This window comes from Chiloscyllium punctatum, chromosome 25 (assembly GCF_047496795.1).
Source record: "Chiloscyllium punctatum isolate Juve2018m chromosome 25, sChiPun1.3, whole genome shotgun sequence".
Classification (NCBI taxonomy): domain Eukaryota; kingdom Metazoa; phylum Chordata; class Chondrichthyes; order Orectolobiformes; family Hemiscylliidae; genus Chiloscyllium; species Chiloscyllium punctatum.
The window spans coordinates 87,328,516-87,345,862 of record NC_092763.1 but is presented as its reverse complement, the minus strand read 5'-3'; the positions used below and the strand labels follow the sequence as shown (position 1 = coordinate 87,345,862).

Below are 17,347 nucleotides of genomic sequence, written 5' to 3'. Positions count from 1 at the left end.
GTGCTGAAAATCTGCAAACATTATCCCATTATTAAGAAAGGGAGGAAGGAATAGGCCAGTAAATTACAAGCCACTCAGTTTAACCTCAGTGGAGAAATTAGAGTCATAGAGATGTACAGCATGGAAACAGACCCTTCGTTCCAACCCAATCCATGCCGACCAGACATCCAAACCCAATCTAGTCCCACCTGCCAACACCTGGCCCATATCCCTCCAAACCCTTCCTATTCATATACCCATCTAAATGCCTCTTAAATGTTGCAATTGTATCAGCCTCCACCACATCCTCTGGCAGCTCATTCCATACACGTACCACCCTCTGTGTGAAAACGTTGCCCCTTAGGTCTCTTTTATATCTTTCCCCTCTCACACTAAACCTATGCCCTCTACTTCTGGACTCCCTGACCCCAGGGAAAAGACTTTGCCTATCTATCCTATCACAATTTTGTAAACCTCTATAAGGTCATCCCTCAGCCTCCAACGCTCCAGGGAAAACAGCCCCAGCCTGTTCAGCCTCTCCCTATAGCTCAAATCCTCCAACCCTGGCAACATCCTTGTAAATCTTTTCTGTACCCTTTCAAGTTTCACAACATCTTTCCGATAGGAAGGAGACCAGAATTGCATGCAGTCTTCCAACAGTGGCCTAACCAATGTCCTGTACAGCTGCAACATGACCTCCCAACTCCTGTACTCAGTACTGTGACCAATAAAGGAAAGCATACCAAACGCCGCCTTCACTATTCTATCTACCTGTGACTCCACTTTCAAGGAACTATGCACCTGCACTTCAAGGTCTCTTTGTTCAGCAGCACTACCTAAGACCTTACCATTAAGTGTATAAGTCCTGCTAAGATTTGCTTTCCCAAAATGCGGCACCCCGCATTTATCTAAATTAAACTCCATCTGCCACTTCTCAGCCCATTTTCCCATCTGGTCAAGGTCCTGTTGTAATCTGAGGTAACCCTCTTTGCTATCCACTACACCTCCAATTTTGGTGTAATTTGCAAACTTACTAACTGTACCTCTTATGCTCACATCCAAATCATCTATGTGAATGACAAAAAGTAGATGGACCAGCACTGATCCTTGTGGCACTCCACTGGTCACAGGCCTCCTGTCTGAAAAACAACCCTCCACCACCACCCTCTGTCTTCTCCCTTTGAGCCAGTTCTGTGTCCAAATGGCTAGTTCTCCCTGTACTCCGTGAGATCTAACCTTGCTAATCAGTCTCCCATGAAGTCCATATAAATCAAGTCTGCTGCTCTGCCCTCATCCATTCTCTTTGTTACTTCTTCAAAAAACTCAATCAAGTTTGTGAGACATGATTTCCCACACACAAAGCCATGTTGACTATCCCGAATCAGTCCTTGCCTTTCCAAATACATGTACATCCTGTCCCTCAGGATTCCCTCCAACAACTTGCCCACCACCAAGGTCAGGCTCACTGGTCTATAGTTCCCTGGCTTGTCCTTACCACCCTTCTTAAACAGTGACACCACGTTTGCCAACCTCCAGTCTTCCGACACCTCACCTGTGACTATCGATGATACAAATATCTCAGCAAGAGGCCCAGCAATCACTTCTCTTTTTTTTAAACAAAGGTTGTAAGGCAGAGGTATTGAGCTGTCTCTAAGAAAGTAAACAATTTGTGAAGCTTTGGTTTTTTTTTCACGTTGGAATGTGGCAGCTCTCTCAGATTAGGGTTTCTGGGATTTTTAGATTTTCTCCTATCAAGGACTTTAAAAGGCAAGATAAAGTCTGAAAGTGACAGCATTGTCAGACTTACCAGGGGCATAGATAAGAGATAGAAAACTAAGAGAGTTGAGGAGAAATATTTTCTTGCAGAGGCTTGTGCAAGCCTGGAACTCAATGCCTGAAAGGACAGTTGAATCAGGAACTTGTGTAACATTAAAGTAATAATTAGATACTCACATGCATTTCCATGGCCTCCAAACTACAGGCCAAAAGTTGGAAAGTGGGATCAGTGTAATCAGAGCTTTGTCAACAGCACAGATATGATGGGGCAAATGGCCTCCTCCTAGTATTGTGCCTGACACGGAGAGTTAACCAGGTGGTTCCAGATTTAACCCTCAAGTCAATGTGGAGAAGCTGGGATTGTTCTCCTTAGGACAGAGAAGGTTAAGAGTAGACTTAATGGGGATTTTCCAGAAACATGATGGAATTTAATAAAATGAGGAAGGAGAAGCTGTTTCAGCATCGGGAGGTATGGTAACCAGAGTGACATCACCTGAAGGTAATGTGTAAAAGGAGATGGGGAGAGTTTCTTTTATCAGTGAACTGTGATGTGGAGCACATTGCAAAAAGATCCATTAGGAGCTTTCCAAAGGAAAATGTGCTTGTGGAAACATTTTCATATTTACCAGGGAAGAGTACTGAATGGAAACTGAATGGCATAACGGCCTCTTCTGAGTGGGATTGTGTTCAGTTTCGAAATATCCAGTCCCACCCCCCCCCCCCCACCCCCCCCAAGCTGGGGAAAACTGTCTGGTGTTGCCTCGTGTCTCTCGCCCTTTCGGTCTCCCCACGTCCTCCCTCTGTCTCCCCCACCCCCACCAAACTCTCCCCCTGCCCTCTCTCTCCCCCTGGTGGTGGCTGTGTTTCCAGAAAGTTAGACTGTCAGAGGGGAGTAAGCGTGGATGTTCTACTGGGAGGGTTTATTAATGAGATCTGTCCTTTTGCAGTGACTGTGCTCACAATATTTAACGAGCTACAGGCTGATGTGGATCTGTACGCCCTGCTGTTTGGGGAAAGTGTTCTCAATGATGCTGTCGCCATTGTCCTATCTTCGTAAGTATTTCCTGGAGCTGACTATAAAATAAGAGACAAATTCTCTGTTGGTCACATTAAAACGACAGTTGATTAATTCTTGTTGGTGCCTAGCACTAAGAGACAAATGAAGATTTGGATTTTTCATTTCTCTTATGCAATTTTTTAAGAAAGTTTGATTTTGCAGTTATTGTCACAGTATCTCAACCATTCAGTCAGTTTTGAGCTGGGCAATGGGATGCCAGTATTTGCAGCCTCCCACAGTATGTTAGATAAGGACTGAAGCTTCTTGTCCATTGAACCAATATCCAGCCTCACACATCCTAGGGTAGAAGCTGTTAGTCAGCAGTTTCTCCCCACACCATCAACCCTCTGAGCTCTGTGCTGCCAATATCACAACTTGGCACTGGGCTAAAGCTTGAGAACTTATTTCATGTTGACAATCTGCAACACATAGCATGACCTTTCCCCTCATTTCTGGGATGGTTTTGAACCTAGCTAATGAAAAGTCAGAGCCACCACATGCTGCTTGAGTCACTTCAACATCTGCATTAACACGTGATAGTAAACTGCTGACATTTGATATTCCTGCTGGTCACCCTCCCATCTACAGTGCTGGCCTGATTATTCTGTCATATTACAGGTTTGAAGGGCTGAAAGGACTTCTCCTGCTCTTCTATTCCAATATATTGCGTAGTCACTAGCTGAAGACATCCTGGAGTATTCCACTGCAAGGCACTTGCTGGAGCTCCTGGATGCTTTGTTTCTGGTTCCCTGGGCTCGGAGTTGGCAGAGAAGTCCCATGTGTGAGGTGTAACCTCTGCTCCTGCCCCTGGACAGGTATTATCAGAGTGGAAGAAGGCACTTGGGAAATCCCAGTATGATCTAGCTGAGCATCAAATAAATGGGCTCCAGATCAAACATCTTCAAAGGCAACCGAATCATCACTTTTTTTTCCTACAAAAATCACCATTTCCTAGAGCAGCCCACAATAGCTGTTCAATGTGGGAAGTTGCTAAAATGTGCCTATGAGAACGAGTAGCTCGGTTGTTACTTGTTTCAATGTTAAAGATGTTTGCGAGTTTTGCAGAAGCTGAACTTTAAGATGGGTGGGAATAGTTTTGGAATCCTATCTTGACAGCGATTGGCTAGTCAGTACCCAAGAAGCAAAGTGCAAAGATTGTGCAGTTTGGGAGCTGGAATGTCAGGTCTGTGAATCCTGGAATGAATGAGGACTTATAGCCAATGGACAATATAATGGAACAGTGTTCTTCGACTGTGAGCTAGAGGCCTGGTGATGATGACATTAATATTAGAAATCCGATGGCATGACCAAAGTCCAGGTGAGCAGGGTGAATATGAACAGTGATTCATATTACTGATACTGATTACTGAATATCAACTGATTGATGTCAGTCATTGAGATGCCTGTTCTCATTTCTGAACACCATGTAACTTCTGTCTGCTAATGGATGGAGGTTTTGTCACCATCATTTTCACTTATTCATCAAAGTCATATGTTAATGCTGAAGACAAAAGCTCTTGATAATCTAGAACATCTGCATTAAGGACAAAAAACTTTAACATGAGTTGAATCTGATGGAGTTCCACTTCATGGTAGACAAGCAAGAGGCTGGAAGAACACACTAAGCCAGGCAACGGAAGGTGGTGGAGAAGTCGATGTTTTGGTTATAACCCTTGAGTCCTGAAGAAGAATTACACCCAAAACATCGACTTCTCCACCGCCTTCTGCTGCTGGCTTGCTGTGTTCTTCCAGCCTCCTGCTTGTCTACCTTGGATTCCAACATCTGCAGTTTTTTTGTCTCTGTCTTCATGGTGTTGGCAACCGGCCTTACATCCCTTGACTCCAACTATATTTCCCACTGCCTTGGGAAAACAACAAACATAATCAAAGACCCCTCCCTCCCTGGTTATATTGTCATCCACCCCCTTCCGTCAGGCAGAAGATATAGAAGTTTGAATGCATGTACAAATAGATTCAAGAGCAGCTTCTTTCTCACTGTTATCAGAATTTAGAATAGACATCTCAAATGTCGATTCTGATCTCTCTAGCTCTCTCTCTCTTTGCACATTTTCTGTGGCTGTAACACTATTCTGTGCTCTGCCCTGCTGTCCTGATGCAATTTGTACGGTACAATCTGCCTGTATAGCATGCAAGGAATACTTTTCAATGTATCTCGGTACATGTGACAACAAGAAATCAATCAATCAAGATGAAAGAAAATGGACAGCAACTGCCTTTGAGCACAGCATGGACTCTGTGTTACCAACACCTCCATCTCAGACAGACATTGGCATAAAGTGTCACAGTGTCATACATGCTTTTGGCCTCTAGCACCAGTTGACCTGATAATTACCGGAAGATGTGATCTGTCCAACATTCTTCACACCCGTACCTATCACAGTGCGGAGTCTGATATTAGTCACTCACTTCTCAGTTCCCTTCTTCACTCCAACATTCCATGTACGAGGGATGATGACAAACGTCACAACAGTATCAAAAAAGTCCTGGGACCCATCATTAAAGTTACCCCTTCAAAATATGCAGATGGGAAAGTATTGACTCAAAGGAAAAAGTAAATCTCCCACTCGGTACAGACTACGCTTGAGTATTACTCACATGAGATGGATATTTCTGTCTGTACTCGATGTGCTTCTAGCATTACAAGTTTGATGCAGAACCCTCATTACTCAGAGCTTAAAAAGGCCTTTGACACCCTAATTGAATCCCAAAAGATCACCGGATTTAAAGAGAAATCAAGCCAATAAGCAAGAGCTTTATTTCAGTTAACCACACCCCATACAACTCACCCCCTCTAATCACTAGCGTCCCATATTTATCCAAACAATTCACACCCAGTAAGTTCACTCTTCATTAATATATTCATTCTTTCGGGACTCTTGTGGTGCAATGGTAGTGTTTCTACCTCTGAGCCAGAAGGTCCAGGTTCAAGTCCCACCTGCTTTAGAGGTATGTTGTAACATCCCTGAACCAATTAGAAAGTATACTGATCCTGTTCCTCATAGCATTAGGTCCCAGGCATCCCTTCAGAACATAGTCATAGAACATAGAACAATACAGCGCAGAACAGGCCCTTCGGCCCTCGATGTTGCGCCAACCTGTGAACTAGTCTCAGCTCATCCTCCTACACTATCCCATCATCATCCATGTGCTTATCTAAGGATTGTTTAAATCTCCCTAATGTGGCTGAGTTAACTACTTTAGCAGGTAGAGCATTCCACACCCTTACCACTCTCTGAGCAAAGAACTTGCCTCTGACATCTGTCTTAAATCTATCACCCCTCAATGTGTAATTATGCCCCCCCTCATACAAGCTGACATCATCATCCTAGGAAAAAGACTCTCACTGTCTACCCTATCTAATCCTCTGATCGTGGTAAGTTTTTAAAGGTTCAAATCAGTGACTCACCATTCCCGACAGGCCCCTGGTCCAAGTTCCTGCCCTTCAAGCTGCTGCTGCTGAAACACAGAAACGATAAGATTCAATGATAACATCTCACAACAAAGCACTAGGAAAACCCAGGATACCGACTGAACTTCTCAAGTATGGAAAGCCTCACTTGGGACCACATCTCAATAACTACTTTCTGCTCTGCTGGAGAGAAGGTTCTACCCCACAGAAAATGTGTGCTGCAAACCACAATACGCCAACAAAGCAACAGAGGAGACTGCCAGAATTACCAGGGCATCTCACTCCTCAGCCACACTGGGATGTCCTCGCCAAATTCACTATAACAGGTCCCAGAAACTAGCCAACAGAATATACTCAGAGGTACAATGTGGATTCAGTACAGGCAGGTCAACATGAGACATGATATACCCCAGCTTTGAGTGAGGTGCAGAGAGCAGCAAACACTGTGGCTTGTTTTTGTGGATCTCACAACAGCACTTGACAGAGTGAACAGAATGATCCTCTACCAGATATTAATGAAAAATCCCATCTTCCCAAGCTTCTGTCTCACACCGTCCATGAAAATATTCAGTTCAACACACCATCTCTGTTAGAATCTGCAAAATAGGGTTGGCAGGAAATATCTCTGGGGAAGGGGCTGACCATTGTGGACTGAGGTAATGAGCAATGCCTTCAGTCAGGGAGTTGTGCATCTTAGGAACTGTCTCCTTGGAAATTGTGGATGCTTCACAGTTAAATATATTTCAGGCTGGGAAAGACAGGTAATTGGTCTCTGGGAATTCAGGGAAACAGTGAGTGGGCGGGAAAGGGAAGTTGAAGCCTAAAGATCCGCTGTGATAGTATTAAATGGTGAGGCAGGTTCGATGGGCCGAGTGGTTGTGTCCTACTATTTTTCATGTTCTTCAGTATGCTTTTGAACAGGAGTTACCTTAGAATGGAAGGTTGTCTGTTGTTGGGAGGATCAGTGTGATAGTGCTTTTGTTCCTGGTTTGATTGGTGTGTGTAAAAAGCCAGAAGTTCAGTAATGGACATCAGCATCATTCAGCCTTATTAATTATCCTCTGGTAAAACTCGTACCATGGAGTTTAAAATGAACCCCTTTCTTTCACTAAATTACTTTCACTCTTTAAATATATTTAAACATAATAATTATAATCTGTTTACAGAATTCTTAATTGTTATGGGAAAAATGCAGCACCTGATTCCATTGGCACTCGACTGTCCAACAGCACAGGGTTGGAGTAAACTATAAACATGTGTGCAGAGCCCACTGGATGTGGAGTAAACTATCGTTGTCTAAACTCTTAGTAGCAATTGCATCAATGAAAAGATACTAGCATACATGAATATAGTGTGCTTGCAATTGTCATATTTACATGAATATGCAACTGCATGAATATATAATTATCTATTTGTGTAATATTTATGTGTACAAATTTAATATTTGCAGCATTATATGCACTTACATTTTTGAATATTTCATGTTTGTATATATAAGCATACCCTAATTTGTATTATTTACATGCACAAAGCACAGTTTACATACATTCAGATAATTGTATAAATGAACGTGTAATATTTTGTACAGACAACAACCTAACCATTATATATAGACTGACTTTTCAAAATTCTGGGAATTTGTAAAATGCAGTTGCTACTCAGGTTTCCTTTTCTGACTTTTCAGTGCATATTATTCTTTCTGCATTTTTGTTTAGTGTATTATTCCATACCTGGGAAATTAACTCAACCTAAAGTAAAAGCAGGAAAGTGATATAGTCTCCAGATAAGGGAGCACAGTGTACCTGGGTGCTGTACTTGTGGTTATTAACCAGAATGTACATGTGCTTGTGCCTACATCTTCAGGTGAAGATTCTCTTCAAAGATCCCAAAGTACCCTGTGAAGATTGAGCTGCGATTTGCTACTCTGCAGTTCACATCTAATTTGAATTCTGGTCTGTCCCCGTTTTTCCATCTCCTTTACCCTAATGATAGGATCAGTGACCATCAGACTTTTTGGGTCTGGTTGGGTCCAGACTTTTTCTCTGGTTCAGAAGTGGGTATTGAGCTTTACTCAGTGAGAACTGGTCTCCTGGAATCTGAACGTCATCTCAAAACCAACCAAACTACTCCAAAACAACATTTCAAGTTTAAAACGGACACATCACATGGTACTGAGAGTTCTGGAGGTTGAGAGTCAGTGTATGGAATAATTGATTGTGCCATGAGGTTCGGTAAGGTGCCTGTGTGTGGTTAATACAAACTCTCTGTATTAAACAAGAGTTGTTTCTCATGGGATAATCTTCCAAATACCTTATCATCTGTTTTCTGCAAATTTCAGTCACCAAAGCCTTGACTCAAACCAGGGTGAAGGTTCTTGTTTGTTGCTGTCTTTATCTTACCCTAACGACCACTTCCATGAAGAAGGACAAGGGCAGCAGATACATGGGAACACCACCTTCTGCAAGTTCCCTTCCTGATATATCCTGACTTGGAAATATATCACCGTTCCTTCAGTGTCGTTGGGTCAAAATCCTATAATTCTCTCCCTGAGGGAATTATGGGTGAACCTACAGCACAGGGATTGCAGCGGTTGAAGAAGACAGCTCACCCCACCTTCTCAAGGGGGGCAATTGGGGACAGGCAATAAATGCTGACCAGCTAGCAACACCCATATCCCACGCAATGAATAAATAAAGAATAACGCTGCCTTTCCAAGGTCATTTAAATGGACAGTCCCTGAAGATGGCAATAATGGATGACGTGATTTGCAAATGTCAGATGTCCTGGTGTGTCCTGTGTTTGTAGTTCTCTCTCCCACCCTGAGGGGATTGTTTCTGACTGGGTAACTGAGGGGTTCAAATCAGCAGATGTCAGAGGGCTTTATCTCAAACTGAACTAGATCTGAGAGAGGTTTTAGAAATCCAGTGTGGGCTGGATAGAACAGATCGGGGAAAAATTGCTGATGCTCAGAAAAGGATCAAGAATGAGAGGGCACTGATTTAAAGTGATCTGGAAAGATCGGAATTGTGATGTAAGAAAGAAACCTTTTTCACCCAGCGAGTAGTTATGGTCTGAAATGCACTACCAGGAAATGTGGTGGAGGCAGGTTCAATGGAGGGATTTCATAGAGGGATTAGATTATTTAAACAGAAATGATGTGTTTGGGAATGGGGAAAAGGCAGGAAGATAGCACTAAGTCATGGTGCTTGTGGGAGAGCCAGTGCAGGCATCAATGGCTGAATGGCTTTCATCTGTGTCGGATCACTTCTGTGATTCTGCAATTATTCAACTAGTCACATTAATTCGATAGGCCAAATGGCCACTCTGAACATTGATACTGCACTGTCTGAGGGTCAGTGCTGAGGGAGCGCCACACTGTCACAGGGTCAGTGCTGAGGGAGCACTGCAGTGTCAGAGGATCAGTGCTGAGGGGACGTTGTACTGTCATAGGGTCAGTGCGGAGGGAGTGCCACACTGTCAGAGGGTCAGTACTGAGAGAGCACGCACTGTCGGAGGGTCAGTATTAGGGGAGTGCCGCACTGTCAGGGGGTCAGCGCTGAGGGAGTGCCACACTGTCGGAGGATCAGTGCTGAGGGAGTGCCACACTGTCAAAGAGTCAGTACTGAGGGAGTACTGGACTGTCAGAAGGTCAGTGCTGAGGGAGTGCCGGGCTGTTGGAGGACCTACAAGTTTATGGGTGGAAGTGGATTTTCTTGATTTTGCAAGTTTTGAGATCTGTGCTGTGTATGAACTGAGTGTTGTTTGACGTTTGGTTTGGTGTACATTGTCTAACTGGAATCTCTGTTCCATTAGGTCAATTGTGGCCTATCAGCCTGAAGGAGTTAATGCTCACAACTTTGACGTGGCTGCCATGTTCAAGTCATTTGGATTATTTCTTGGAATATTCAGTGGATCATTTGCTCTGGGATCAGCCACGGGTGTGGTTACTGCTCTGATATCCTTCAGTTTCAATTCTCCATATAGGCTTCCCCTGTCTGAACAATGGCCTTGAGTACAGATTCTGCTGTTACTCAGGGAAAGACTAATTGGATCTGAAACTCATCCTCAATAACATCTGGGGGCTAGTGCCGATATTGGGAGAGCTGTCTCACAGACTAGTGAAGCAGCAGCCTGACACACTTATACCCATACTCTACAGGCACTGTCCTAGACACCACCATCACTATCCCCGGGTATGACCCAGCAGAAGTGGCTGTACAGTAGGTTACAGTCGGGCGGGAGGGCTCAACATTGACTCTGGACCCCATGAAGTTTCATGGCAGCAGATTAAACATGGACAAGGAAACCTCCTGCTGATTACCATGTGCCATCTCCCTCGGCTGATGAATTGATGCTTCTCCATGTAGAACAACATTTGAAAGAAGCAGTGAGGGTGGCAAGGGCTGAAAGTGTACTCTGGGTGGGAATTTCAGTGTCCATTATAAAGAATGCCTCGACAGCAGTACTACTGTTCAAACTGGTTGGGTCCTAGAGGACATTGCTACAAGACTAAGCCTGCATTTTGTGTATTCATTACTGCTATCCTTAATTGCCTTGAACTGCTGCAGACATCAGGGTGTAGGAGCATGCATGATGCTACTAGAGAGTATAGGTAATGAGAGGCATGGATAGAGTCAATAGCCGGAGACTTTTCCCCAAGGCAGGACTGACTGCCTCAAGGGGTCATAGTTGTAAGATATTAGGAGGAAATATAAAGGAGACGTCCGAGGTAGGTTCTTTATGCAAAGAGTTGTGAATGCATTGCCAGCTGTGGTGGTGGAAGCAGAGTCATTGGGGACATTTTAGCGACTGCTGGACATGCACATAGACAGCAGTGAATTGAGGGGTGCGTAGGTTAGTTTATTTTGTTTTAGATTAGGAATAATCCTTGGCACAACATTGTGGGCTGAAGGGCCTGTTCTGTTCTGTACTTTCCTATGTTCTAACTACCAGGATTTTGTTCTGTCATCATAACATTGGTTCAAATCGACAAAAGAGTTAGATTCCATAAGTGAGGTGAGAGTGACAGTCCTTGACATGCCATAAGTATGGCATCCTGGAGTCCTGGCAAAACTGGAATCAGTTGGAATTGGAGGCTACCTTTCTGCTGGTTGGAATCAAAACCTCCAATACCTCCTCAGCCCTGTGAGAGTGAGGAAGATGCACCGTGTGGTGAGGGAGGGAGTAAGACACACTCCGAGATCCCTTGGTGGACTCTGTTCTGTGCAATGTGTATACTATCTGTTCGTTTCGAGCTCCAATTAGAAAATAGGAAGATGGTCGTGGTTGTTGAATGCCAGTCACCTCAGTTCCAGGAATCTCTGCAGGAGTTCCTCAGGGTAGTGTCCTAGGCCCAACCATCTTCACCCGCTTCATCAGTGACCTTGCCTCCATCATGAGGCCAGAGGTGGTGATGTTTGCTGATGATTGCACAATGTTCAGCACCATTCACAACTCCTCAGACACTTAATATGTTCAAATTCAACAAAATTGAGGCTGGGCTGATTAGAGGCAAATAGCCATGTGCCACATAAGTGCCAGGCAGTAACCATCTCTAACAGACAAGAATCTAACTGTCACCACTTGACATTCAATAATGTTACCATCACTGAATTGCCCACTACCAACATTCCGGAGGTTACTATTGACCAGAAACTCAACTAGACTCACCACATAAGTACAATGGCTATAAGAGCAGGTTAAAGGCTAGGAATACTGTGGCGAGTAACTTACCTCCCAACTCTCTAAAGCCCCTCTACCATCCCCAAGGCAGAATGCATTGAATATAGGAGTTGGGAGGTCATGTTGCAGCTGTACAGGATGTTGGTTTGGCCACTTTTGGAATATTGTGTGCAATTCTGGTCTCCCTGCTTTAGGATTTTGTGAAACTGGAAAGGGTTCAGTAAAGATTTACAAGGATGTTGCCAGGGTTGGAGGATTTGAGCTATAGGGAGAGGCTGAACAGGCTGGGGCTGTTTTCCCTGGAGTGTCGTAGGTTGAGGGGTGACCTTATAGAGGTTTATAAAATCATGAGGGGCATGGATAGGGTGAATAGTGAAGGTCTTTTCCCTGGGGTGGGGGAATCCAGAACTAGAGGGCATAGGTTTAGGGTGAGAGTGGTTAGACTTAAAGGGACCTAAGGGATAAATTTTTCACACATGTATGAGATGAGCTGCTCAAGGAAGTGGTGGCGACTGGTATAATTACAACAGTTAGGCATCTAGATGGGTATGTGAATAGAGGAAAGGTTTAGAGGGCTATGGGCCAAGTGCTGGCAAATGAGAATAGATTAGATTAGGATATCTGGTCGGCATGGACGAGTTGGACTGAAAGGTCTGTCTCTGTGCTGTAAAGGAATGTGATGGAATACTCGCCTCTTGCCTGGATGGTTGTGGCTCCAACAACCTTCTAGAAGCTTGACACCATCCAGGACAAAGCAGCCCACTTGATTGGCATCACATCCATTCCCTCCACCACCAATGCTCAATAGCAGCAGTGTGTACTACCTATAAGATGCACTGCAGAAATTCACCAAAGATCCTCAGATAGCACCTTCCAAACCCACGGTCACTTCCACCTGGAAGGACAAGGGCAGCAGATACATGGGAACATATTCACTGCGAGTTCCCTTCCAAATCACTCACCATCCTGACTTGGAAATATATCACCATTACTTCAGTGTCACTGAGTCAAAATCTTGGAATTTTCTCCCTTAGAGCATTGTAGATCAACCAACAGCACATGGACTGCAGCAGTTCAATAAAGCAACTCACCCACACCTTCTCGAGGGGGCAGTTAGGGATGTGCAATAAAGTTGGCCCAGCCAGCCGCACGCATGTCACCTAAATGTCTAAATGAAAAATTAGTCTGGGATTACTTGCTGGTGTCACTTCGTCAATGGATTGATCAGATTATCTCGGCATTTTGACTTTACTGTTTGTGGGATCTTGTGCACAAAATGGCCACACGTTTTCTAAATTATGACAGTGTCAATGTTTAACCGTCTGTGAAATTCTAAGAATGGGAGAGGTGCCAATGAAATGTAAGTTCCTTTATGTTCTTAGCAAGTTTTGAGAAGATTTGTAGCTTTATGTTTATTTAGTAACCTGCGCAGACTCCAGGACCTGCAGAGTGACCATGTGTGAGATGTGAACAGTTTCTTTGAAATTCTTCTGGAAGGTTCTAACTGGAGCTTGGAATGAATGAAGCTCCAGACAGTATATACATTGTACAGAACAGAGTCCTTCAAGAGATCTCTGAGTGTGTCTTGCTCCCTCATCACAGAGTACATCTCCATCACTCTTCACATGTTTGAGGTGGTATTGGAGGTTTTGATGGGTTTAAAACAGAACAAATCCCCATGGTCTGGGTGAATTGTTTCCCAGGCTGCTATGGGAAATGAGGGAGGAAATTACAAGAACTCTGACCCAAATGTTTAATTTGTGTCTGGCCCGAGGAGAGGTGCCAGATGACTGGAGAACAGCTAATGTCGTTCCACTTTACAAGAAGGGTGTTAGAGATAGACAGGGAACTACAGACCAATGAGTCTCACGTCAGTGACAGGGGGGAGACAACAATGCAGGAGAAAGTTAATCTCCATTTAGAAAGGCCAGGGTTAGTCAGTATGGCTTTGTCAGAGTGAGGTCATACCTAACAAACTTGATTACATTTTTGAGGAGATGACCAGTTGTGTAAATGAAAGTAGGATGTCCATGTGGATTTCAGCAAAGCCTTTGACAAGACTCCATGTGGGAGACTGATAAAGAATATAAAAGCACATGGGACCCAGGCTAACGTGACAAAATGGATCCAAGATTGGCTTAGTGACAGGTGACAGAGGGTGATGGTAGATGGCTGAGAGACTGGAGCTCGGTGTGTAATGGTATACCATCGGGATCAGTACTGGGTCCTTATTGTTTGTGGTCCATATAAATGATATAGATGAGAGTGTGGGAGGGGTATGATCAGTAAGTTCCTGGATGACACAAAGATTGGCTGGGTGGTTGACAGTGATTAAGAAGGTCTTAGGTGACAGGAAAATATAGATGGATTGTTCAGAAGAACAGATCAGTGGCAGATGGAATTTAAGCCTAATTCACTTTAGAAGAAGACACAAAGTAAGGGAGTATTCAATAAATGGCAGGGCACTAGGAAGACCAGGAACAGAAGGATCATGGGATGCTTGTCTACAGATCCCTGAAGGTGGCAGGTCAAGTTAGTAGGGTAGTTAAGAAGTTATGCAAAACACTTACCTTTATCAGATGAGGTGTAGATTGTAAGAGCAGGAAGTTTATGTTGGAGTTGTACAGAGCATTGGTCAGGCCACAGCTGGAATACTGTGTGCAGTTCTAGTCCCCACACTATGGAAAGGATGTGATTGTACTGGAGGGGGTGCAGAGGAGATTCACCAGGATATTCCCTGGGATGGAGCATATCAGCGATGGAGAGAGGCTGGATAAGCTCGGGGTTTTTTTTTGCAATAAAGAGGGTTGGGATTAGGAAGCAGCTGATCCCCTTAGTTGAGGGTCGCTAACAAAGGGGAATCATTTTAAGGCGAAAGGCAGGAGATTTAGAGAGGATATGGGGCAAAGGTTTCACCCAGAGGGTGGGGGGGGTCTGGAATACCCTGCCAGGAAAGGGAGTTGTGATGTAGATGTGCTGGTGTTGGACGGGTGGGCAAGATCGGAAGTCACATGAGACCAGGCTATAGTCCAACAAGCTTTCAGGATGTTGCCCTTTAGTCAGGTGAAGTGAGCGTAGTTGGATTGGGAAACCTTTAAAATGTACTTCGATGAGCACCTGAAATGTCATAACATTCAAGGTTATGAACAAAGTGCTGGAAAGTGGGATTGCTGTGGATACATGGTGCAGGCCCAATAAGCTGAAAGGCGTCTCTCTGCTGGATGACTCCTGAATATTTTCCTTAACCTGTACACGTTACAAAATTCACCAGACTCCGAGATTTTCCATTGCTGGAGACTGCCCTTTTCTTCCTGATGTCATGGAGTACGTTCCTATTGGCTGAAGCGTGTGGTTTCACAGGTGAGTGCATTGGACAAAACCATAAAACTGTAACATAAACATTCACCTTCATAAAGGTGTCATTACAGTATTGTAATGTAGCTACTCTGTGTGTGTGTGTGTGTGTGGTCTCACGCAGATCTCCTGTGTTACTTACCTTTGGGGGGGGGGGGGAGCGGGGCTTGGTGTATGTGCACGTGTGGGAGTTTGGGGATTGATGGATCTATGGGAAAAAAGCAAAATGGTCGGCTTAGGTTGGGACCAAAACAGAAATTACTGGAAGAACTCAGCAGCTGTGGGAGAATCTGAAGAAAAATCTGAGATAACGTTTCAGGCCCAGTGACCCTTCTTCAGAACTGATGGTAGCTAGGGAAAAGGTTTTAACACAGAAGGTGGAGCGGGGGGAGGGGGGAAAAGCAAACTAGTTGGATGTAAACAGAGCCCAAAGAGAGAGAGAAAAAGAAATTGGACAGATAAAGGAGTGGTTTAGGTCAGCCTGGGGAAATGAGGACGACAGACACCATTAGCTGACAGTGGGTAGTGTATAATAGCAGACCATGTGATAACCTCTTTTGCTTTGTCCCTTCTTCCAACAATTTCTCCTTCCAATCCTCCCACTTCCTCCAGACTAAAGGGGTAACTTTGAGCACCCGCAAGGTCCCCAGCTATGCCTGTCTCTTTGTCGGCTATGTGGAACAGTCTATCTTCAGCAGTTACGCCAGAACCATTCTCAACCTTTTCCTCCATTACATTGATGACTGTATCAGCGCCACCTTGTGCTTCCACGAGGAGGTTGAACAGTTCATCAACTTCACCAACACATTCCAGTCTGACCTCAAGTTCACCTGGACCATTTCTTGACACCTCCCTCCCCTTCCTGGACCTCTTCACCTCCATCTCTGGCAACCAACTCAACAAGGACATTTACTACAAACCTACCAGCTCCCACAGCTACCTGGACTACACCTGCCACCTGCCTCCTGCCTCCCCTGTTCTCAAATCCTCTGCCTCTGCCGCATCTGCTCCCAGGAGGACCAGTTCCACCATAGAACATTCCAGATGGCCTCCTTCAAATTTCTCATCCCCCATGATTGATGATGTGCTCCAGCGTATCTCCTCCACTTCCCGCACTTCTGTCCTTGAACTTCTCCCCTCCAACCACAACAAGGTTAGAACACCCCTGTTCCTCACCTTCCACCCCACCAACCTCCAGATACATTGCATCATCCTCCGTTATTTCCACCACCTACAAACAGACTCCACCACCAGAGATGTATTTCCCTCCCGACCCCTATCTGCATTTCAGAGAGACTATTCCATCCGTGACTTCCTTGTCAGGTCCACACCCCCACCAATCCACCCTCCCCTCCCAATACCTTCCCCTGCCATTGTAAGAAGTGCAAAACCTGTGCCCACACCTCCCCTTCACCTCTGTCCAAGACCCCAAAGGGTCCTTCCACATCTGACAGAAATTTACCTACACTTCCACACAGGTCATCTACTGCATCTGTTGCTCCCAATGTGGTCTCTTCTGCATTGGGGAAAAAGGATGCCTACTTGCAGATTATTTCAGAGAACATCTCTGGGACACATGCACCAACCAACCCCACTGCCCTGTGGCTGAACACTTCAACTCTTCCTCCAACTTCACCAAGGACATGCAGGTCCTGGGCCTGCTCCATCGCCAAACCCTAAGCACCCAACGCCTGGAGGAAGAACGCCTCATCTTCCACCTTGGGATCTTCCAACCACATAGGATCAATGTGGATTTCACCAGTTTCCCTATTTCCCCCCCCCCCCCCCCCCCCCCCCCCACCTTATCCCAGTCCCAACCTTCCAACTTGGCACCACCCACTTGAACTGTCCTACCTTCACCCCTACCTTCATCTAGTTAGTGCACTCACAGCTGCCTTCCCCCCAGCCACACTCCCTCCCATTTATCTCTCAACCTCCTTGACCCACAAGCCTCATTCCTGATGAAGGGTTTATGCCCAAAATGTCAATTCTCCTGCTCCTCAGATGCTGCCTGAGCTGCTGTGCTTTTCCAGTACCTCACTCTTCAAGTGGAAGCTTAGGGTCTTTTT

The 17,347-nt window shown here is 44.9% G+C and overlaps 1 protein-coding gene across 1 annotated transcript in view; it reads left to right on the top strand.

Moving 5' to 3' along the window:
• The window catches only part of slc9a6a (solute carrier family 9 member A6a), a 91,047-nt gene that overhangs the window by 25,970 nt on the left and 47,730 nt on the right, over positions 1-17,347 (top strand). Inside the window, exons 6-8 of the mRNA XM_072595649.1 lie at positions 2,703-2,808; positions 10,056-10,197; positions 15,179-15,284. Coding sequence (XP_072451750.1) covers positions 2,703-2,808; positions 10,056-10,197; positions 15,179-15,284 — 354 coding nt within the window. The remainder of the gene's footprint in view (positions 1-2,702; positions 2,809-10,055; positions 10,198-15,178; positions 15,285-17,347) is intronic.